This window comes from Bos grunniens, chromosome 4 (genome assembly GCF_055505025.1).
Source record: "Bos grunniens cultivar Pamir isolate PY7600 chromosome 4, Bosgru_T2T1.0, whole genome shotgun sequence".
In the NCBI taxonomy this organism is placed as follows: Eukaryota; Metazoa; Chordata; class Mammalia; order Artiodactyla; family Bovidae; genus Bos; species Bos grunniens.
Window position 1 is genome coordinate 38,093,163 of NC_141168.1, and position 24,899 is coordinate 38,118,061.

Here is a 24,899-nt window from a genome sequence, read left to right on the forward strand (position 1 = left end):
GATCTGCACTGCTCTGTGCAGCTCATCCCCTTACGGAGGTGGATTGGGTGTGAGGGCCCTGGCAGCCAGTTCTGGGGGGCCGGGTGAGGCATTCCTGGAAGGTCTGCCTCCTGTCTGTTTCTTCAGCTTCTCGGTGGTTCTGGAAGCTATTCCATACTTCATGATAAATCTGTTTCTGCTCCTATAGCAGATTTTGTTTTCTATACACTGACTAAAACAGGTCAAATACTTTTTTTTTTTTTTTTTAAAAGATCAAATAGGTACTGGTGAAGATCATGGGGCTCTGAAGGGTGACTGCATGGGTTTGACTTCCAGCTCTACCCCCTGCCTGCTCCTTGACCTTAAGACAAATTGTTTAAACTTTAAAGTTTAAACTTTAAAATGTGCCCAGCTTCCCCATTTGTAAACTGATGATAATGATAAATGCCTATCTCATATGGTTCATATGAATGATAATACATGCAAAGTGCTTTTATCAGTTGCTGACATGATATGGATGCTCGATGTTTGTTTTCATATATTAAAAACATGTATTATAGCAATAGAACCACCAAATTAAAAGCTATTGAGACTGTTTCAGAAATTCTCAGACATATTTAAACTAGTATAAACATGATTGCTCAATTTTTTGTTTTCATAATATTAAATACAGATCATTTAGCACTAGAACAACCAATTACATTTTTATTAAGAACGCCTCAAAAATTTTCAAAGATGGACATAATTAAACTAGTATAAAGTCTTTTTGGCTAAAGACAAAAGAAAAATAAAACTGTTACCACAAAATAACTTTGAACTTAGTGGTTTCACACTAAGGAAACCTTTTAAGGAAAGGACATGAAATTTGAAGTCAGCAACTATATTCTTCTCAAATATAAGTGGAGTAGCTTTGCTTTTCAGCTATGTTTCAAATTGGGATCACTTGTAAGGTTTTTTTTTGTCAAGGCAGAGTTTCTCTGGTTAAAAGTAAAACCTAGCACTGTAGCAGAGATATCCCTAGTCTTGGAATACGGAAATACTGAGAGGGTTGACAGTAACCTCTAACACTTTCTAGTTCTAAATATTTACGACTAACCAGAGAAGTCTGTTGTCTTCTACTTAATATTCTTTTTAATTCTAGTGCAAAAAGATGTACTGTGCATTTCCTCTGAACTTGGCCATGTGATTTCTTAAAGCAGAGCCCAGCTCTGAAGTGAGAGAGTCACCTTTGTGATAACATCTCTGCACTTTGATTTCTCTGCTGGTAAACCTGGGGATATAATATCTTCTTCTTGGGGTCAGGAGGTAGTCTGGGGAGTCCTATAAGAATGAAATGAGATGCTGCTCATGGGAACGACTGTACCAGGTTCAGTAGTTGGTATGTGCTTGGTAGGCATTAGCATCCCATCCTCTCCCCAAAAAGGCAGACACAGAAAGCTGCATTTATTCCCTTTTTTGGGACAAAGAGAGCAGGGACAGTGAATATGTGTTTTTCACTGGTTAGAGGATGGCAATGTAGCCCAAGGAAACGAAACCAGTAACTATGAGACATAGGCACAAGTTTGAATTCTCTCCCTTTGTTTTATGCTATGTTCTACAAGGGCAAAGGAGGCTACAGGAAACATTGTCATGCCCATCCTCCAGTAACAGCCGCCTTTCTCCTGAGCATGTCTCTCTGATTCCACAGCATCACTCCTATCCTCCCTGCTAGCGACACCCACCCACACTCCCTCACACTCTAGGTGCTGAAACTCTCTTCCATTCCTAATGAGGGTGCCAGAGTGCTTGATTAAAGTTGTACAACCCAGTAAAAGTGAGTCTTTCACAGTGGGAAGAGCTGACATTTATTCAATCAGCAAACGCTGAGTGCCTGCCAGGGCAGACACTGCTGGTCCTTAGGACACAGAGAACATGTCATCAGTCAACATGAAACTGCATGGCATCAGGCTGCTCTTGTTATTCCCAGACATCACATAGTCAATGACAATACGCACAATGTTTCATTCAATGCCAATTAGGAAGGTAAGCACAGTTGATGACATACTGAAAAAAAAAAAAAAAAAGCCAAACCCAGAATCTGAGACTGGCTGCTGGCAGAGGATATGAAAACAAGGTCCAAGGTACTGCCTGACAGCCTCAGTGGTACGGCACTTAGCCATCTGGGACAACTCTCAGCAGTCCATGTTATGGCTGGACAGTTTTACTGAAATGTCACTTCCAACTCCAAGACTTCAGTTTCTCTTCCTAAATAATGGGTCAAACAAATAAACGATAAAATACTGACCGTGAACGCACATCTTTCAAGGTATGGCTGGGGAAAGCCCTAACTTCTTTATCAACTGCAAAGAGAAACATCTAGTAGAAGAAGATGCAGAAGCACTTCTTAAGCATAATCTAAACATGTACGAATCTCGTAACAGCACTGGTGTCAACAAAAGCTTCTGTTGCTGCAAAAGCAGTCCTCAAAGAGTGGCGAGGAAGAGGCTGACAAACAGAACCAAGCTATTTTTTCATCTCCAAAATGGCACTTCCTGGTCCCCGGTGCTTCGCACTGCAGATGTTACAGAACTGCGCAGGAGAGGTCTAAAAAACGCAAGTAAAAATGCAGAATTTTAAAAAGATCATCTCCTTCTACTATCATATCCAGATGGGATGCACTGGTGGAGGATGGGGAGGAGGCCATGCGATGTAGCTCCTTTCCCCAGAGGGTAGAGCTGGTTCACACGGGATTCTGTATAGACCAGCTGTTGTTCTGGGACTCAAAGGACGCCCCACAGAAAGACGAGCCTAATGTTACCGAGGGGCACCCCAGGGAACCTGCCTTGACACTGAAAAAACAGTAGTGTTGTGATACAGAAATCAGGGTGAGAAGGTCAGACACAGTAAAATATGGTTCTCTCTGTAGTTCACATCTCTGGAGCCCAACAGTCATCGATTTTATCTGAACAAATTTACATACATGAGTATGCTTTTATAATGTTTAGTATTGTGTACTAAGCAGTTTTACGTTTGAGAAACAGGCTCATCACTTTTTCTCATGTGACAAACTGTGAGACACAGATGAAGGTTATAACTTTGAACCAGAGGATGTCATAAGAGGATGGTTATCATTTTGAGCACACCCCTCTGGCTGCACCAATTGCTTTCAAGTTGGTGGTGGCCAAGCCACCCACTCACCATGCTGGGCACGGGCAGGCACTCCTTGTGGAACATATGCCGGCAGTGGAAGACCACCATGCTGAAGGGCTTTGCTGCGTCTAGGGGGAGAGGGCAGGGAAGAGAGAAGAGCTCAGGGCAACAGCAGTTTCATTTTCCAGCCAGAAGCTGCCCTGGGAGGATTGCTAATTTACAATCGCATCCCAGCCAGGCGGCGTGGCTGAACACAGGGCAGGCATGAGTCCTGTTGCTCTGGGGTCCCCGGTTAGCTGCCTGGCTTCCCAATCAGTTACTGCAGCTACACACTGGGGATGATTTCATGGCAAGGCAACAGCATTTGTTGTTTAAAAAAAAAAAAAAAATCAGCATGTGTATGTGACTGTACAAGGTTCTCCCTCCCCCAGTCCTGTGTACACAATCGTGACACACCACATACTGAAGTGGATTCTGTGGTTTGTACGGATGCTTTCTGCCTGAAAGTGTCTGCGTTTGCCGAGACCCTTCACTGACTTCAGGGCAGAGCTGGGCTAACATCCTTGGTGTGACCTTGCCCTGTGCTGTAAGTCCGCTTGGGCACTGCACCTCATCTGCTCCTGCTCCGTGTAGCCAGCTGAGTTCCAGTAAGATTTAACCTTTAACAGATTAAATTAGAAATCTGACTATACTGTGCAGGTGCACGTGGCTTCCTTCCGTTAAAACATGGACTAAAACACTACAAAAGCTCTCTGCTTTTCCTACACCCACTACAGTTTTTTTTTCTATTTTTTATTATAATGGATTTACAGTGTTGTATTAATTTCTGCTCTACAGCAAACAAGATCATACTGTGTAGCACAGGGAACTACAGTCACTATCCCAGGGTAATCCACAATGGAAAAGAACATGAAAAAGAATGGGTATGTGTATGCATGCGTGCCAAGTCGCTTCAGTGGTGTCTGACTCTGTGCAACACTATGGACTGTAGCCCGCCAGGCTCCTCTGTCCATGGGATTCTCCAGGCAAGAATACTGGAGTGGACTGCCATGCCCTGGTCCAGGGCATTTTCCCAACCCCGGGATTGAACCCACGTCTCATTATGTTTGTTCATCAGCAAGTGGATTCTTTACCACTAGCCCCACCTGGGAAGCCCTGGATCTGTGTATAACCCACTGCAATTTTTAACATAAGCACTTAAAATCCAAACCTCTCCAGAAGACCCCAAGTGGAATGACTTCCCGTGCTCCTGCCCTATTAAATAATCCCTCAAAGCAAAGTAAATGCTACACAAACTAGGTCTTGTAGTGCTTCTCCATGTTGAATTTACACATATGAAGCATTTTCTTAGCATGTCAAAAACTGCTTTAATTTCTACTTCAAAATATGGAAACCTCTCTTTTCACATCCTGTGTGTTATTTGCTCAGTCATGTCCAACTCTTTGGAACTCCATATTTTGTAGCCCGTCAGCCTTCTCTGTCCATGGAATCCTCCAGGCAAGAATACTGGAGTGGGTTGCCATTTCCTTCTCCATGGGATCTTCCTGACCCAGGAATCAAACTTGGGTTTCTTGCACTGCAGGCAGATTGCGGATTCCTTACTATCTGAGCCACCAGGGAAGCCCAACACATCCTAAATGAGTCGTATGTAAAATGCTTTAAAAAAAAAAAAAATTTATTTGGCTGTGCCAGGTCTTAGCTGTGGCATATCAGGGTTTGAACCTGGGCCCCCTGCATTGGGAGCACAGTCTCAGCCACTGGACCGCCAGTGAAGTCCCTAAAATGCTTTGATTGTAGTTGGTGATAGATATATATATCTACATACAAATAAACAAACGTGCACATCTTTTAAGGAACCACAGTTTCCAATTAAAAGGTGAGTATCCGTTTCCGTTGAAATACATATGAGATAACTCGGGTGCCTAAAGCCACACAGCAATGAAAAGTTTAAAGAAAAGTGAAAGCTACCTGTAATTTTTTTCCCCAAGTATACATATGGTTCTTCTACCGTGGAATCTAAACAAGTAGATGGTAAGTTTTCATTTTGTTTTGTTTTATATTAAGGCAGTGGTTCTTAAAGACTGGCCCCTGAACCAGTAGCATCCACATCACATGGGAACTTGTTAGAAATACAGATTTTTGGGTTCCACCCTGAACTATTGAATCACCCCCTACAGGGGGTGGGACCAGCAATCTCAGTTTTAACAAGCCTACCCACAGATGCAGACTCACTCTAAAACTTGGGAACCTTACCCCTAAGGAATTGGCAACATCAGCATGCAACTGAGTAGGGATATGGCTGAAATTCTTCTCTAGGCTGAATTACCCCAAAAGTTTTATAAAATGTAATTTGCTAACTTCAAAACTTTAACTCTGCTCATCATTAACACATAACTGGGTTTTTTTTCCTCCACCCAACCATCTTACCTGATGGAAGAATAGGGGAAAGGCAGGACTCACAGATGTTCTCCTCTGCAAGGAAACGCACACAGTAAGTCCCCTACGTACGAACCTTCAAGTTTCGAACTTTCAGAGATGCAAACATGCCCCTGGATGCCAGCTGTTGTACCACACTACTGTACTTTTCAAGGTAATTTACTGTAAGATTTAAAATGTCTACTTTTGGGTTTGGTGGTTATGTATGATTTGTGTGAAAAAGCATTATAAACCTATTATAGTACAGTACTACACAGCCGATTATGTTAGTTGATACCTCAGCTAACTTTGTTGGATTTACGAATGTGCTCTTGGAACATATGTAGGGGACTTACTCTACACTTGGGATTATACAGTGTTTCTCTTTGTCCTGTCTGAAAGCGAGGCATGTAGTTCCAATATGATTCTTTCCATTTTACTCACCATCAACCAGAATGCCTTTCATTTGAGTTCGGTGCATCTTCTTGAGTAAGGACAGTGAGTCGGCTACGAGAATCTTCTTACAGCCTTCACGAAGCAGAATCTAATGCACACAACATAAAAGAAAAACCACCTTAAAAAGATTCAAATATGGGGAAGAATCCTCTTACTGTTCTTATGTGGGGTCAGGGAGAGATGGTTCCTTTCCCTTGTAAACCAGTTCTTCTGGCCACACTGTGAGCTTCCATTTTGGGTTTGGAGGGTAGGTATTGTGTTGGAAATTGGGAGAAGCTGTGTGAGGTATGCTTAAGCCAGATGTTGTTTTTCACTAGAACTCGCTGCTTTTCAAAGAGGAAAACATTCAAGGCCTTCTGGGAGGCTCTGGTGCAGCATCCATGTCGTCTTCTTCTGGCCCAATGGGTCTGAGCACACATGGTTCCGTGGGGCTCCATGCAAATTCACACGATGGAGACATCGCCGCTTCCCTGCTGCCCAGCTCTGGGTCATGACACAGCAGCATCCTGCCCTTCTTCACATCAAAGTCACTCTCGATTCTGAAACCGCTGTGGCTGTTCTCCTTTCACACAGTTTCAATTCGTGCCATCAGGGAAGGAAACTGGAAGCGGCCAACTGTGGTCCTCCATCCCGGATCGGCTGTGATAACACGTCTTCCTCTCAATCCCAAGGAGCACCGGTGCTGGGTGCATGCAGCCCGAGGGCTTCCCCCTCATTATATGAGGGCAAAGAGCCATGGAAACAGAAGTGATGCCCAAAGTTCTGCACCCACCATTTCGAGAGTTGATGAAGAGGAAACTACATGACTTTACTGTTTCTACGTTGAGAAATTGCCTATGCAGTTTTATTCTTCAAAATGCTGCTGGAAATTGAATTTTTCAGATTCATTTAAGAAAACAAACTTTAACAGATGTCACGAAAGCATACAGAAAGAAGAGAAAAATATAGTAGAAAAGATCTAAAAAATACTGATGTTGGTAAACTTTTTGAAAAATAACTTATTACCAAACATATCTAGCTGCTCTAATACTAAAATAAAAGCTTAACACAAATAGTGTCAATCAAAAGTAAAATGTTTCAAAGTCAGTTGCAGTTTCTATAATTGTTACAAGCATACTTTGTTCTACTGTAAGATTAATTAAGAATGTATTTATGAAGTGTTGAAAACTAACAACAAACTTTAGATTCTCCCTATTTTTCCTTATTTCTCTGCAGTTAATCATCATTGATAACGATCCCAACCAAAAGCAAAGCACCAGGCTCACCTTTTATACAGGAGAATGAAGAGTGTACATCAGCAAGGTTATTATGGTTCATTAGAAAGAGCTGCCATGGGAAAAAAACGTCATACAAGGCTGCCAAGTTTCTGAAATTTCTATTTTAAAAGACTCTTTGAATGTTGGACTTTTTGCTGACACTGTCTTGTTTGTACTGTAGTGCTTATCGTCAGCACGGCACATGAGATAGTCACCTGGCTTCATAAACCCCTGATATGAGACCAGAGCTAGGCTGGGAAACCATTTTACCCACTGTCTAACCCACCATTTAAATCACAACGCAATGGCATTTAAATTCTATTTGAAAAAAGCTTTGCCTTTTGTCAGGTTTATTATCAAAGATGAACTGCAGAGAAATAAGACAGAAAGACTCAAGTTCTCAGGTTGGAGTTGAAAAAATGATATAAAGTATCCATGTAACTAAGTGATTAGAGAAGCTATAGTTGGTTGTCATAAGCACCTATGTGATGAGGCCAAACAGAAATAATTTTAAAGGAAAAAATAGATTTTATCTTAAATGTTTATATAACTTTTATTTTCAAGAATATTAAAAACTATCTCTTAGAAGAAATTACGAGCTTATATACGGTGAGTTGAAACCCATGTGAGACCAAGAAAAAGTAAGAAAGCAGCCACTGTTTCCTCTTCATTTGTCTCTGGATTTCAAAGTAGAGACCTATGAGGAAATGATAAAGGCAAAGGGGACTGTGTACATGTGTGCTCAGTGGTGTTTGACTCGGTGACCCTGTGGTCTGTAGCCCATCAGTCCATGGAATTTTGCAGGCAAGAATACTGGAGTGGGTTGCCATTTCCTCCTCCAAGGGATCTTCCTGACCCAGGATCAAACCTGTGTCTCCTGTATTGGCAGGTGGATTCTTTACCAACCTGGGAGGCCTCTACAGGAGATTACAGAAAAAGTAAATATGGGGAAAGAACTTGGATAAACAGATGTCTGGAGTCATTTATTTATTTAACTGTGTGTGTACATGTGTGAAATTTAAATGGAAGTGTTAAAGCTTTTTGCTTCTCCTAGGAATATTCATTCAGCTCAAGAGCTGCTCGAGCAAAGGGCTGCATTCTGCTCACTTCCTGGTCCGTGAGATAATATGTGGAGGCTCTGTGAGTACCTATCCAGGTGGGATCTAACACAGTAGGCACTCAAAATATTTAAATCAATATGTCTATAAGCAATCAAACATACAGCATTAAAAAACATATACTGATCGCTTCTTGGCATTTTGGCTAAGATCAAGTGTAAAAAAGTTATATGGAAAAAAATCTAAGCTACTTTATTACAGACTCCAAAATAAGTATTATGGATGATTTCCACAGAAATGTTACATCAATGCTATGCAGCTGCATTTGCTATAGAAACACATGTTTATGAAAGGACCCTCTTGAAAATTTGATAGAAATTCTTTAGAGCCCATCTAATCTCTAGGCTCTTAAATGTCAATGCAGAATCCAGTACAATGCTGAGTGTTTAAGAAACACCAGGGTGGTCTAAGGATCTGCTCCCTGTTCTTCTCCCACAGATCTGGGGTGGTACCAGAAACTAAGTAATTTTCTTTAAAAAATTCAGAATATTCTGGTGTACAGCCAGGCTTAACAAGTATTGATTTAACCTAATGGGAAAATTGACATCCAGAAAGTTTACAGGCCCCTCCCAAAGGTCAACAGACTTAATGGCAAAGCTGGGACTAGAGTCTGGGTCTGCAAACATCATGCGCACAGCTCTTTAAAGACAACAGGCTACGGGTTCATCTTCTAGGCCAATCCTATATATTCCTGCTGCGACCTGCCCGTATAATGACTGCATCTCCAGGGACCAATGGGACAACCAGTGAGGACTACAGAAGATTTAGTCAGAAGGTCTGGGTCCAAATCCAGTTCATCACCTTCCTAGACTGGTAAGTCAAAACTTTCTGAAATGCAAGTCGTCTTATAAATAAAATAGAGATGAGAGTTCCTTAAGGACCATTGTAAAGATAAATGACTGTCAAGTGTTTAAAAGCAAAGGTGCTAGGACGCTTAAGAATTCTAAATAAGCTCTAAAAAAAAAAAGAAGGGCAAGAGAAGTGGATATAAATGCTAAATATTGGGTTGGCCAAAAAAGTTGTTGAGATTTTTCCATAACATCTTACAGAAGAACTGAACAAACTTTTTGGCCAACCCACTAAATACAAGAAATAAAATTTTTTACAAATATAAAACACAGCATAAAAATTTGGAAATTGCAGTTTCTTGTAAAAATGGAAATATCATTATATATTGTTTTGTAAGTAACTAATATCAAAACAAATGCTATTTGTCCTTGAAATCAGACCTAGAAACATTTTAAGTTTATGAAGTATGGTAAGGGCTACTTTTATCTTACTTCAGGAAGCTTTGAAATTCTATTGAACTGACATGCTAACAATATAACAAAGTATACAAACGTGTAAAAAAAAAGTTAAACATCGATAATGTGGTTAATTATTTCTTTAACATTAATGATGTCATAGACAGTTGAAGCTTATCTGTCAGCTTCTAATTCCATTTAGATGGAATTAGACATGATACTGAGAAAAGTTGTTGCATCTTAGAAAACATGAAATTTTAAAACCAAAAGTGATGTTCAGTTTTTTCCCCCCAACTTTCTAACTTTTCTCTTTCCAAACAGCAATTCACTTGAGGAGTCCTCCCCTAAAGCACTTTCAGTACCAAGTAAGTTGTAAAATTCTGTCCACTGAATTATAAATCTGAGCCTTAGATTACCAATGCAAATCAGCAAAAAAGGTGCTGAGAAGCCCTGTGATAACCTGTGTCTAACACTTGACCACAGTTTCCTACATTTTACTGAATGGTTCTTAGTGTCTCCCAAGGTCACCCAACTCCCTGCCCCCAGGCATAACAGGGTCCAGATTCTTGCTGATTCATGGACCTGCAAAATTTCCCCTAAATTTTGTGGACGTCATTGTCAGAGTTGAAATCTTTTAGCCTGTTAAAACATGTAAAAATCAACCATAGTTTTATGAAACAACAACAAAAAAGACTAGACAGAATTTTAAAAGTATGTGAAACCTTTCTAGAAAATTTAGACTGCTCTATAAATAGATTCAAAATTTTTTTATAGTGATCCCCAGTAGGTTGTCAGGGAAAGAAAATAAAAAGTCATTAATGAAAAGAAGTAGCCTTTTTCATTGGAGAAGGAAATGGCAACCCACTCCAGTGTTCTTGCCTGGAGAACTCCAGGGATGGGGGAGCCTGGTGGGCTGCAGTCTACAGGGTCGCACAGAGTCGGACACGACCAAAGTGACTTAGCAGCCTTTTTCATAGAAAATAATTCTAAACTTTTCATATATAAGCAGGAAGTACCTCCTGGAACTCTGAACAACCTGTCCCAGTAAAGCATTTTCTCTCTGCATCCTCCAAGGAGATGTCTGAGGTCCAGAGAAGACTACAGATGCAGCCGTTTCCACAGACCCTGCCCCTTTCTCCATGAGTCCCTCCCATTCTGTCCCAGAAGCCCCTCCCCATGGTTGGGTATTACAGGCTACCTTGGACCCCCGGGCAAAGTAACTCCCAGCCTCTTTAATACACCAGGGGCTGCACACTTACACATCTTAAGGAAAAGCTCTCACTTAAAAATGAAAAGGATAAAATATTGACTTAGCAGCTGATTAGTGGCTAATTTTTTAGACGGAATTCACTTTGCACCTAATAATTTTTATTCCTGGCTGATTCAGAACTATGCAAATATATTCATAAAACATTAATGAGCAGTGAGACCTAGCAGTGCCCCTGAGCTTGGTTCTCTGGAAAGAGCCTAGGAAGAGGGATCTATTACGTGTTTTTGGAGGTACTGTAGAGGCTGAGAAAAAAGTAATGCATAATTTTCAACTGAGAGGCTAGGCTTCATGCAGGAGAGCTGGAGGACAAAAGGGGCAATTATTTGGTCACCTTTCTTGGGGCAGAGGTGTAGAGACACTTAAATGACTTCTTGACAAGCTGGAATTTGCAACTTCCAGGCAGACCCGGGGTGTTGAGAGCCGAGGAGCTACAGATCATTGTCAAGCTCACTCACATCCAGGGCTTTACAGGGTCTAACACTGGAACTGCTCTCCCTAACGCCAAATTCATGCTTCAGGATGAAGTGACTCATTTCCGGTCTGGACGGTTCTTCTGCATCCCTTGAGAGCTGCACAAAGCACAAACCCCTCCTTGTCACCTCTCCTCACCTAGTAACCCCTTCCTACATTTCCCTTTCCTTCCTGGCCTTTCTCCTTCCTCCAGCAACCTTTCTCTGGGTCACCCACAAACCTCCAAATTCCACTGGAAACAAATGCTTATTTCTCTGGAAGGTTTCTGCAGAAGAGATTGTTTTCCTACTTGCCTAAACCAAGTACTCGTTTCTCTCCCATGATGCCAACTTCCCACAAGCCTTCTAAGCCAAGGATTTTAGTTTTGTCACATCCGCCCTCAGGAAAACCTCTTCTCCTTAAAGCTGAGTTATCCAGTAAGGCCAGTCAGCTTAATTGGATGTTAACTCCTAGTTTGAGGAGAAAGTTGGACCCTGGCTCACAGCTCAGGGCCCACCAGACAACTCCTACCCTCACAGTTTCTTGACTAATTCCACTCCCATGACCTCTCCCATTACTGTACTTTCTGAACGCGGTCACAAAGACTCCTTTGGAAATGTTTAACAATATCTTCCTCCCTGGCCACAGGCTCCTGGCCCTCCAGCCCTGTCAGTCCTTGGCATTTCTTATTTTTCTTTTGATACCACTGATCTTCCTCATTTTCTTCTGCTTTTCACCCAGTCTCTGACCTGAACTCCAAGTTCAGCGGGTGCTGCGCAAATCCTCATCATGCGCTCCCCCTTTCCTACCCTGGAGACCACTTCTCTCCCCACAACCCTGTCTTTTGGCTCCACCTGCAAAATCTCTGTCTCCAGGAAAGCAATTTCATCCCCATTTAACCAAAAACTCATTTCCAAACGAGCTAGAGAAAGAACAGTCTGAATTTTTCAAGAAATGTGCTTTAAATAGTTTCAAGTTCTCTGGACGCTACTAGCATTCCGAAATACAGTCACTGCTAGAGGCTATTTTAAGGAAAAGATCAGGATGCTCTGTGATTGGCATGTTAATTATTTATATAAGATAATGAGTTCTACGGCTCTTATCACAAATTCTGAATTATTGAGGGTACTAAACTTGTAATACTCTAGAAAAACAGACAAAAGGTAAAACAAAATTCTGTATTTTAAAATCTTTCAGGCAATACGATACTGAGTGGCTTCAAGGAAAACAAAAAGTTGGTTTTTTTTTTTTCATTTCTCCAAATGGACACATGCTCATTCTACTTCAAAATGGTTCAGGTGGTCTGATCTAAAAGCCACTGTAACACTCCCCCACACGCTCCAAGGCCATGCTAAGTTTACTCTATAAATGTGAGAATGCCTGCTCACAAGGAGAGAAAATCGGGGGATGGATAAAAAATATGTATGCTTCCTTAAAGGGTGCTATTTGTAGCTTCTTTATTTGAAAAATATTCCAAATATCTGGGCCTAAGTACAATGTGACTATCAAATTGAATGGATGTCCACAATAAACCCTAGAAATGTAGTCAGTCAATTTACTCAGCAATGTCCACTTATTCAAGAAAGGATACTTACTTGTAAATTGTAGTCTTGTAGAATTTTAACTAAGGAGTCTCTCAAATTAGGAATCTCCATTCCTTCCTTAATACGGTGAATTAGTAGAATCGGGTCAACATGAGTGCCAATGTTGTTTAACAAGCCGGTGATAAATGCTATGGATACCACAGAAAACATATAAGCAATGGAATGGATGTAATTTTAGGCAAAAAGTTATTTCCTTTTAGTAAGTGTCAAAACCATCTGAACTTCTAACTCTTCCCAAGAACTAATTTTCTTTACTTTTCTCAAAGAAGCAGCTAAATGAGAAGAGATTTAAAAAGAAAATGAATTGGAGAACAAATGATTACTTCAGAACACAGTTTGTGATGTCAAAGAGAAGTGACTAATATTTATTGAGAATATACTATGGTGCAGTTATCATATACTTTTCTCCAATATTCTGCAAGGTGGCAATGTTTTTTGTTCCCATTTTATGGAAAAGGAAAAAACAGGATGGTTAATGAATTCGTCCAGGATCACACAACTAGCAATTTTTGAACCCCAAATCAAAGCCAGGGTAGGCCCAGGTTCTAAGCGTGCTTCATTACCACTCTACCTCCTGTAGGATCCTTGAACTGCTACTCTATTATGCTAAACTAGATTCTCGAAGTACCTTAATCTGTAATGAACCTGAATAACACCCTCTTGTATCTCAGAAAAAAAAAAAAAACTGTAACAGTGGTTTCTAGAACTTGAAAATCTTGAAATAGATAAGCCTTCTGACCAAAAAATAAAAAGGGGGAAGGGAGAGATTTTAAACCATGACTGCTAGTTTCTGAATCATATCTATATCTTTAAAAGAGGACTTTCATTTGTTTCCTTCCAAAATGGGAGACCCGAGCAGATGGTCAAGGAGAGGCAGCAAACAGACACTCCTAGTGCTGCACTGATAAAACAAGGCAGGAGAGAGAGGCTCGATGCTACGTAGCAAACCTCCAAATATAGTCCATGTCCAGTAATGGTTATGGGTTTCCATAAAGAGAACTGATAAGGGCTAGACTATACACTTTCAAAATAAATGCCCACTGTGTACAAACAAAACCAGAATCTTTTATTTCATTTGGGTGCAGTAAGTAAAACTATGCTTCATGGGAGCAGAGTTGATATCATGTCAATCACTTGTTCTTTATCAAGTTCAGCTAGCTAACATGAATTATTAAGGCTCTAGACTTCCTGTATAGGGAGAGTTTGGGAAATCTTTACTATATACATGACCTATTTTTATTATAGATACTTCACCATATTTTTAACTCAGTGCATCTTGAGATGATTCTTACTCTAGACACAACTGGCTAAATGGAGAGAAAGAAGTTATGAAGGCAGATGGGTTTTCTACTTACGTGGTTTGTCGATGGAATATAAAATCAGATCTTCCCAGAGTTCTGCATCATCCTGCTCCTTGGCAAATTCAATCGCTTTATCAACATCATGCAATTCCTCCATGATCATCTTCAGGGCACTTCGGCTGTTACCCATTCGGCCTAGAACAATGTGAGAAACACGTTTAGGATAATTTAATTAAACGTTTTAAGAGAAACCACATCTCACTTTGTTTACACAGTTTGATAGCCATGACAAAAAGTGTATTTCCTTATATGACAACTGTAACTTAGTAAAATAAATCCTAATTACTAGGTATTTACTTTGTACTGAGTATTCACTTAAGTGCTTCACATGAATTACTTCCTGTAATCACTATAATCTGAGGAAGTAGTTCTATTAATATTTCAATTTTATAAAAAAGGACAGACATGTTAGTCACTTGCCAAGATCATATAGCTACTAAATGGCAAATCTGGAATCTGAAACCAGGTCTCTCAGATTCTGACTTCCTTCTGATGAAAAGCAGAAGAAGAAAAAAAAAACAAATTTGTCAACCCATCCACAATTTATTTTGATTTACACAATACTAATTATTATCTCAGTAGCATTTATTAAATAATGCTACCTTCTTTATTGAGCTATGAAGTCTCCTTCTCCAAATATTAAATTCTTATATAAAACAGGCTTTAACCTCTGTTACTTTGGTCTGAAACCTATGTCCATTCTTGGAAAATTTATATCACGTTGTCACCCCACTCTAGCTTATGGGGACCAAAATGAATCAAAGCTACTTACTGAGAAGATAAACCGTCTCTTCTACAAAGTTTCTCTGTTGACAGATCTCAAGAGCCTTCAAATAAAGCAAGGTAAAAATGTTATGTGTTATCATATAAAAACAAATATCTACAGTCACTTAAACATACAAGTTTGAAAGAATTTTCCAATGCCTCCCTTTAAAAACAAAGCAGAAGTAAATAAGCCTCTTTAAGTTTTGTTTGTAGCTGTCCAGATTTCCCTGAGAGGTGCTGGACTCCACACAATTTAACTGATAACATATTTGAGGCAGAACATTCCAGAGCGAAGGCAGAAAGCAAGATGCTGAAACAAAGGTTCTTCCCCACAAAGCTTTCTTTCTTTCTGCTACTTGAGGTTTCTTCATGGCACTGGTCTAAGCTCCAGGAAAGGACTACTGTTCACAGCTGTATGTTCCCTGTAAAGAGCAGTAAATACTTGCTGCATAAAGAATTAAACACTGGGGTGGGAATATTTCTATTGCTGGCTTTACTGGGTCTAGAAGAAAACTCTGTTCAAGGATCTGTCAAAAGTGGGAGGAAAACTGAAAAGATATGTGCACCCTAATGTCCATGCAGCACTATTTACAATAGTGAAGACATGGAAACAACCTGAATGTCCATCACCAGATGAATGGATAAGGAAGATGTGGCACGTATATACAATTGAACACTACTCAGCCATAAAAGGAACGAAACTGGTTATTTGTAGTGATCTGGATGAACCAAGAGTCTGTCATACAGAGTGAAGTCAGAGAAAAATATCTTATTAATGCATATATATAGAATCTAGAAAAACTGTACACACTAACCTATTTGCAGGGCAGGTACAGAGATGCAGATGTAGAGAATGGACTGGTGGACATGGGGGTGAGGAGGGAAAGGGAGGGTGGGAAGAACTGGGACAGCAGCACTGACGTATATACACAATCGTGTAAATGAGCTAGCAGGAGGCTGCTGCAGAGCACAGGGATCTCAGCTTGGCGCTCTGTGATGACCTGGAGTGGGATGGTGATGATGGGGTGGGAAGGAGGCTCAAGAGGGAGCGGGTATACATATAGCTGACTCATATTACTGTACAGCAGAAACACTGTAATTGTACTCCATTTAAAAAAATAACACTTTAGAATTGGAATGAAACTAAGACAATGTTTTAGAGTTGTTTAGTAACTAAGTCATGTCCAACTCTTTCGGGACCCCATGGGCTGTAGCCCACCAGGCTCCTCTGTTCATGGGATTTCCCAGGCAGGAATACTGGAGTGGGCTGCCATTCCCTTCTCCAGGGGTTCTTGCTGGCGTGGATTGTTTACCATTGAGCCACCCGGTACACAATCATTTAAATGAGAAAACCTGAAGGCCACAATGAGCAAGAAACACCACTAATTTGATTATTCACACAATTCCTTTAAAAATTATGTAGCAGACAAAAATGGAAATATTGATCAGAGGAATAGGATAGAAAGCCCAGAGACAAATCCATGTACCTATGGTCACCTAATCTATCACAAAGAAGGCAAGAATATACAATGAAGAAAAGACAGTCTCTTCAATACGTGGTGCTGGGGAAACTGGACTGTTACATGTAAAAGAATGCAATTAAAACACCTCCCAATACCATACACAAAAATAAACTCAAAATGGATCAAAGACCTAACTGTAAGGCTGGACATTATAAAACTCTTAGAGGAAAAGATAGGATACTCTTTGATATAAATTGCAGCAAGATCTTTTCTGATCTACCTCTAACAGTAATAATGAAAATTAAAACAAAACAAATAGGACCTAGTTAAACTTAAATCTTTGCACAGCAAAGGGAACCATAAACAAAACAAAAAGACAACCCTCAGAATGGGAGAAAATATTTGCAAATGAAGCAACCCACAAGGTATTAATCTCCAAAATACACGAACAGCTCATGTAGCTCAACATCAGAAAACAACCCATTCAAAAAAATGAGGGGGAGCTAGAAACAGACATTTCACCAAAAAAGATATACAGATGGCCAACAACCACATGAAAGATGCTCAACATCATTCATATTAGAGGAATGCAAATCAAACTACAATGAGGTATCATCTCACACTGGTCAAATGGCCATCATCAAAAAATCTACAAACAATAAATGCTGGAAAGTGTGTGGAGAAAAGGGAACCCTCTTGCACTGCTGGTGGGAATGTAAATTGATACCATCACTGTGGAGAACAGTACGGCTGTTCCTCAAAAACTAAAAATAGAGCTACCATATGACCCACCAGTCCCACTCTTGGGCATATACCTGGAGAAAACCATAACTCAGAAAGATACATGCACCCTAATGTTCATTGCAGCTATTCACAACAGCCAGGACACAGAAACAAATGTCCATCAACAGAGGGCTGGATAAAGATATTACATATATACAATGAAATATTACTCAGTCATAAAAATGAAGGACACTGTGCCATTTGCAGAGATATAGACGGACCTAGGGAGTGTCATACAGAATGAAGTCAAAAAGAAAAAATGTCGTATTAACACTTATGTGTGGGATCTCAAAAATGATACATATGAACTTATTTGCAAAGCAGAAATAGACACACAGAGGTAGAGAACAAATGTATGGACACCAATGGGGGAAGGAGGTGGGATGAATTGGGAGACTGGGATTGACATTTCTATACAACTTACACTATGTATCAAATAGATAACCAATGAGAACCTACTTTATAGCACAGGGACCTCTACTCAGTACTCTGTGGTGACCTAAATGGGAAGGAAATCCAAAAAGAGGGGATATATGTATAACTGATTCACTTTGCTGCATAGCTTAAATCGACACAACATTGTAAAGCAACAATTCTCTAACAAAAATTTAAAAAGTGATGTGGCGAGATGCTCCCTAGTATCCGTTGTCCATTTCTTCTATAGTAGTAAGATTATAGGTGGTTGAGTGACTGCCCAGAACGAAAACCTCAAGGCCTCTCCAGTGGTAGGAGAGCTATGTGACCAGTATCCACCATGGGGATGAACCAGAAATGTGGGAGGGCAGCTTCTGGGTCTGAGAACACCCTGCTCTCTTATTTTTAATCCTTTCGTCCAAACTGCTCTTGGAAACATGGATGATACAGGAGACGCAGGAGACCTGGGTTTGATTCCTGGGTCAAGATCCTCTGGAGTAGGAAATGGCAACCCACTCCAGTATTCTTGCCTGGAAAATTCCATGGACAGAAGAGCCTGGCAGCCTACAGTCCATGGAGTCGCAAAGAGTTGGACACAACTGAGCACATACACAAAGCATAAAAGCATGTTTGCTTATTTTAGATTCTTGAATGTTCCCGAACAATAGTGCTCCATCTAGAGGAAAAAGTAGCTAAACTAAGATTTTTAAAGCCAACAGGACATATATACATGCACGTGTGCAAAAAAGGAGAATAACAGAAAACAAGTGACAAGACAGAATAACAACAAAAATTGAGTAAAAAATGATGTAAAAATAATATTCAAATTTTTCCTTTCCTTATTTAATGTAAAGTAACAGTTAAAAATGTAGGGGTTAACTAATGGAAACTTTATCAGCCCTATCTACTGTATCAGTTTTACAATGATTTCTACATAGTCTTGACCCCATCATCTTTTATACAGTCTTATTTTTCTTTAAGGAAAATTAATAAACTATGCATCTCCTACTTTATTCCTCCAGATTCATATATACTGCCACCTTGTGAATGCAATTAGATATGAGACTGACCATAAATTCAGGTATTAATGATAAAGCTAATATTTTGCTTTTAACTATTCTCGGCACAAGCAAATCAGATTTGCAAACATGAAAACTAGGACCTGATGACCACACCTGGAAATGACAGAAGAATGAACAGTTTAAAAACTGATGTCTCTCACAATTCTTGCAATATTGAGGAATATCTTTATTACTATTGCTGTTGCTGTTATTTTAATTAACTTTTTAAACCTGAAAAAAGTGATTCCTTACCACAGCGGAAAATATATGGGACCCAAAGTTAAGAGACTCAGGTTCTAAGGCTCAGCATGCTGTCTTATAGCTCTAGATTGGGGGGAAATCTACTTAGGTTTTTATGAGTCAGTAGTTTTTCTATGTTACAGGTAAACATAAAAGGAATTTGTTTCTAAGATGAAACACAGTGTGCACAGTTATTATTTCTAGGGAGAAAGGAATGAGATGCTACATGAATTAAAGTCAAGAAAATCTCCTTTAAGATGGCTTGAGGTACCTGAGCAAGGACTGTATATTTTTTGCAAATATACAGACTTCCCCAATGGAGTCTCAAGCAGAGATAATCTCTAATAAAGATGTCTCAAAGATCTTTAACATGAAAGCCTAATGACTTGATTATAGTGACATGTTTCAACCATTACTATCTCAAATCCATTTTGTTCCAAATTCTCTTTCCACTGAAAGTTATCTTAAAAAAAAAAAAAAAAAACTACTTCAAACATAATTATTCTCAGGTTTGTGTTGAATGCTCTTATATGCAATTGATTTTTCCCAGTAGCTCAGAGAGAAAAATTCCAAAGGGCCCACACAATGCTCCAGGTGAGTTCTTTGTATTAGAAATATCATGTGTGGAGATGAGAATTTCTGATGCTGCCTTTGTGGTCAGAGCAGTGTGCTTTCCATTGAACACTACTGGACTGGAAACTGTAAACCAAATGGGTTGAAAGCATGTTCCAGACACGGACATACTGGAATCCACGTGGAACCTCTGTACAGTGTTCAGTGAAGGGGAAGAAGGATGCCTGGGTGGGTGCTAATCACCCTCGTGTGTGGGGCTCTGGCTGAGGAGTCAACAGGACAAGGCCAGGTCTGCCTGGAAACACGTTTCCTTCAAAGTGAGGCACAAACACAGGGGCACAGTTCAAAGATTAAGATTCTCCCTCTTTTTCTAGATTATAGATTCAGAAGTGAGAAAAGAGAGGAACGTTTGCTTTTCTAAGATGATGTGTTTCCAAATTTATTCTTGAGAAAAAGCCTTAGGGCCCAAACATAAACTGTTAATGTTTTTCATAAATTAATATGCAGGCAAGATTTTTTTTTTTTAATTGTAGATTCAGAAAATCCATTGAGCTGAAACTGGTTCACAGTAAATTCAACACATTTGAAGTTAATCATTATGGGCTGAAGAAGCAACTAGAAAAGCTGTGATTGCACAAAAATTGCGTGTTGTCAAGTCAACTTCTTAGTAAGTGTCTCTTACGGGTCAAATACTTTGTTTTGTTGCTACATATGGCTGATGGTAGAAAGTACTTGCTCTCTGGCCATCTGAATTTAGGAAGATATGTGTAGATGGTAGAGAGCATTGCAGATGGTGTGAAGAACCATGGAAACAAAACTGAGGGTCTTCAGTCACCCAGTTTCTAGTACACACATGGTGAGTATTGTAGTTTATTTTGAAACAGCAAGCTCATAATACTTACTAGTTCATTCATTCACCTAACGAGAACCTCGTAGATATCAATTTATTCATTCATTCAACTGGCATGCAATAACATTAAGTGTCTAATGTGTGGCTGGCTACTGAGTTTATGAGAATCAGTGAAACAAACTCCTTTTCCTTGAAGAACTTATAGGATGGTGGGAGAGACTAGAAACTGTAGTTATAACTACAGTTAACTACATTATAACTAAAATGGAATTGAGTGTGACAGAGAAATAGAAAAGTACATCATGTGGGTATTTAAAGCACACAGGGTGCAGGACTGAAGTTATGTATCAACTTGGAGTCCTGACTGGGGCAGCTGCCTCTGGCTGTGAGTGGTCCATGTCCCCCTCCCAGGCTGACTTTGCTGGTAAATGCATCAGACTCTGGACAGTGTTTTATGGTTGATAGAGTCCTAGACCCTAGATGAGACCTTTATCCCAGTTAAACCTGGCTTAGAGATACTTGAGGTCCTTACCAAAATCTGATCTGATAGGACCACCCATTGTGATAGAATGCCCGGCAAAACCTCGTGCCTGAAGAGCCAGTCTTTCCCTTGAATGAGGATGGACGAGCAGAGACAGAAGACTAGAAGAACCCAGAGCTTATCAACAATGACAACTCTCACCTCGCAGCTTTTGAGCCAGGGCATCTGGGACTCACCTTTTCAAGGGGGCAATGGATACTGTCTCGGAGAAATGGAAGCAAGTTGGGTCGGTCGAATTCAGCATAAAGGCTGATCTGCTTCTCATGGTAGCGCTGTCCCTTATGGTGGTCTCTTTTGAAAAGCTTATGCAGATACTAAAAAGATCAAAGGAACAAATGAGGGGTATTAAAATAGGGAAGTGATACCTGTTCAACATTGCTATTTTCAGCCACAGACAGGCTGGTGGAAAAGCAGTTTTTGGGAAAAATCTCTAGGTGAAGGGGAAGTGGAAAGGAGACACCTTGGCAAGAGTAAGGAGGTGCTGGTCCTTCCTAGGATGGCCCCGAGTGACCTGTTTCTGCCTCTTACCAACCACGTGGCCCTGGGCAGGTCACTAACCTCTCTGTGACTGAGTTTCTTTATCGGCAAAAATCTTCAGTTGTGAGGACTGAATGAGTTACCATTTGTAAATCACTCAGAACCATACCTGGCTTGTAATAGGCACTGCAGAAATATTAATGACAGGATCTGTTAATATTCTCACCATCATCTGCTTCACCTCAGAAGTAAAAAGCTTGATGAGTGTTTCTAGATTGTAAAAATTCTCATCCTTTATATAAAAGGGGGTAGAATCATGGAGCAAGAACATGTTCTCAAAAATGACTCCAGTAGAAAGTGCTAAATTAATTCTCATATTTTCTAAATCTCCTCTCCTGAAGTTTTACTGAGATCTGTGTTTGCCATGAAACGCTGCCTCCACTGGGGACCTCAAAAAGTGAAAAAAATCAAGAAGAGTCAGGTGTTTTGAACCCATTTTCATAGCTGATTTCTTTTTCTGACTGTCTGAAAAAGTTAATGAACCTTCAAGGGAGTGAGTGATTCACTTTCAACTAGGAGTAGTAGCAAAGTTATCAATATATTGCACAGAAGTCAGAAATCGATATTCAATGTTTCAGAGATCAGATCAGTCACTCAGTCGTGTCCGACTATTTGCGACCCCATGAATCACAGCACGCCAGGCCTCCCTGTCCATCCCAACTCCCGGAGTTCACTCAGACTCACGTCCATCCAGTCAGTGATGCCATCCAGCCATCTCATCCTCTGTCGTTCCCTTCTCCTCCTTCCCTCAATCCCTCCCAGCATCAGAGTCTTTTCCAATGCATCAACTCTTCGCATGAGGTGGCCAAAGTACTGGAGTTGCAGCTTTAGCATCATTCCCTCCAAAGAAATCCCAGGGCTGATCTCCTTCAGAATGCACTGGTTGGATCTCTTTGCAGTCCAAGGGACTCTCAAGAGTCTTCTCTAACACTACAGTTCAAAAGCATCAATTCGTCGGTGCTCAGCCTTCTTCACAGTCCAACTCTCACATCCATACATGACCACAGGAAAAACCATAGCCTTGACTAGACGAACCTTTCTTGGCAAAGTAATGTCTCTGCTTTTCAATATGCTATCTAGGTTGGTCATAACTTTCCCTCCAAGGAGTAAGTGTCTTTTAATTTCATGGCTGCAGTCACCATCTGTAGTGATTTTGGAGCCCAGAAAAATAAAGTCTGACACTGTTTCCACTGTTTGCCCATCTATTTCCCATGAAGTGGTGGGACTGGATGCCACGATCTTCGTTTTCTGAATGTTGAGCTTTAAGCCAACTTTTTCACTCTCCACTTTCACTTTCATCAAGAGGCTTTTGAGTTCCTCTTCACTTTCTGCCATGAGGGTGGTGTCATCTGCATATCTGAGGTTATTGATATTTCTCCCGGCAATCTTGATTCCAGCTTGTGTTTCTTCCAGTCCAGCGTTTCTCATGATGTACTCTGCATATAAGTTAAATAAACAGGGTGACAATATACAGCCTTGATGAACTCCTTTTCCTATTTGGAACCAGTCTGTTGTTCCATGTCCAGTTTTAACTGTTGCTTCCTGACCTGCATACAAATTTCTCAAGAGGCAGATCAGGTGGTCTGGTATTCCCATCTCTTTCAGAATTTTCCACAGTTTATTGTGATCCACACAGTCAAAGGCTTTGGCATAGTCAATAAAGCAGAAATAGATGTTTTTCTGGAACTCTCTTGCTTTTTCTATGATCCAGTGGATATTGGCAATTTGATCTCTGGTTCCTCTGCCTTTTCTAAAACCAGCCTGAACATCAGGAATTCATGGTTCACATATTGCTGAAGCCTGGCTTGGAGAATTTTGAGCATTACTTTACTAGCGTGTGAGATGAGTGCAATTGTGCGGTAGTTTGAGCATTCTTTGGCATTGCCTTTCTTTGGGATTGGAATGAAAACTGACCTTTTCCAGTCCTGTGGCCACTGCTGAGTTTTCCAAATTTGCTGGCATATTGAGTGCAGCACTTTCACAGCATCAGCTTTCAGGATTTGGAATAGTTCAACTGGAATTCCATCACCTCCACTAGCTTTGTTCGTAGTGATGCTTTCTAAGCCCCACTTGACTTCACATTCCAGGATGTCTGGCTCTAGGTCAGTGATCACACCATCGTGATTATCTGGGTCGTGAAGATCTTTTTTGTACAGTTCTTCTGTGTATTCTTGTCATCTCTTCTTAATATCTTCTGCTTCTGTTAGGTCCATACCATTTCTGTCCTTTATCGAGCTCATCTTTGCATGAGATGTTCCTTTGGTATCTCTGATTTTCTTGAAGAGATCCCTAGTCTTTCCCATTCTGTTGTTTTCCTCTATTTCTTTGCATTGATCACTGAAGAAGGCTTTCTTATCTCTTCTTGCTATTCTTTGGAACTCTGCATTCAGATGCTTATATCTTTCCTTTTCTCCTTTGCTTTTCGCTTCTCTTCTTTTCACAGCTATTTGTAAGGCCTCCCCAGACAGCCATTTTGCTTTTTTGCATTTCTTTTCTATGGGAATGGTCTTGATCCCTGTCTCCTGTACAATGTCACGAACCTCATTCCGTAGTTCATCAGGCACTCTATCTATCAGATCTAGGCCCTTAAATCTATTTCTCACTTCCACTGTATAATCATAAGGGATTTGATTTAGGTCATACCTGAATGGTCTAGTGGTTTTCCCTACTTTCTTCAATGTTTAGTTCATGTTAAATGGACACAAACACCCTAGAACCCACCTGAGGTGGGACGACTTCATCACACCAAGTGCATCAGTGCATCTGCCCCCTTGATTGGATTGATTCCTCAACACAGAGCATGAGCCTGCCCTGAAGTTGTGACCGGGAATGAAGTTGCCGGAGCCTGACACTTGCTGTCGTATATGGTCACTAAATAAGCCTAACCAGGACACAAGCACACTGAGAACCCCCTCCTTGGGTTAACCGCTCCCTCTCTCTCAGGCAAGAACTGGGGGAGGCCAAGAGAAGTCCCTGCTCTGATGAAGACTCTGGCCACTCCACTGGCATGGCGTCAGTGTAAGAATTGACACACTGCGGTTTCCCAGAGGTGCAAATGGATTAAGAAGGTTCTGTCACATCTTTGGGGCAAACGTATAGAGACATCACTTTGCCTGACAGAGACGATGTGAGCCCCTTCCGTGTGAGCACCGCCACCGTTCTACGACTGCCCCACTGACACTGTCACTTGGTACCTGCCGCCTGTAGTCCTGTCTCATGGCTGAAGGAAGCCAGAAATCACTGCTTTGCAAACAAATTCCATGATGACCCACACAGAGGTACCTTGCTTGGGTAAACAGATAATCTGGCGATTTTCAGTCATGAACAACAGAGCAAAAAGCATTCAGAAAACCACTGAGCAAACAAAGGGACAACTTCCCCCCAAGTCAC

General features: G+C 40.6%; 2 protein-coding genes across 35 annotated transcripts in view; one reads left to right on the plus strand and one right to left on the minus strand.

Annotated features, from left to right (window-relative positions):
• Positions 1–14,302, plus strand: part of LOC147373953 (uncharacterized) — a 133,314-nt gene extending 119,012 nt beyond the window's left edge. For 12 of the 33 annotated variants that reach the window (XR_015162287.1, XR_015162268.1, XR_015162264.1 and 9 more), the window contains 5 exons: positions 5,546–5,698; positions 8,290–8,375; positions 9,028–9,166; positions 9,919–9,962; positions 10,604–10,767. Coding sequence is in view for 7 of the 33 variants with exons in the window: in XM_086395975.1 (XP_086252101.1) it covers positions 8,363–8,375; positions 9,028–9,166; positions 9,919–9,962; positions 10,604–10,740 (333 nt within the window). In the remaining 26 variants the exon portion in view is untranslated. Of the gene's footprint in view, positions 1–3,945; positions 4,082–4,690; positions 4,753–5,545; positions 5,699–6,296; positions 7,576–8,124; positions 8,174–8,289; positions 8,376–9,027; positions 9,167–9,918; positions 9,963–10,603; positions 10,768–13,187; positions 13,255–14,166 lie in introns of those variants that run through there. The other 21 variants (XR_015162269.1, XR_015162260.1, XR_015162272.1 and 18 more) reach the window with 12 other exon arrangements.
• Positions 1,800–24,899, minus strand: part of VPS41 (VPS41 subunit of HOPS complex) — a 191,855-nt gene continuing 168,755 nt past the window's right edge. For both annotated transcript variants that reach the window (XM_086395970.1, XM_086395968.1), the window contains 8 exons: positions 21,149–21,286; positions 15,055–15,109; positions 14,277–14,417; positions 12,913–13,049; positions 5,968–6,067; positions 5,536–5,580; positions 3,157–3,236; positions 1,800–2,562 (listed from right to left, as the gene is read on the minus strand). In XM_086395970.1, coding sequence (XP_086252096.1) covers positions 2,482–2,562; positions 3,157–3,236; positions 5,536–5,580; positions 5,968–6,067; positions 12,913–13,049; positions 14,277–14,417; positions 15,055–15,109; positions 21,149–21,286 — 777 coding nt within the window. In that variant the 3' untranslated portion in view covers positions 1,800–2,481. The remainder of the gene's footprint in view (positions 2,563–3,156; positions 3,237–5,535; positions 5,581–5,967; positions 6,068–12,912; positions 13,050–14,276; positions 14,418–15,054; positions 15,110–21,148; positions 21,287–24,899) is intronic.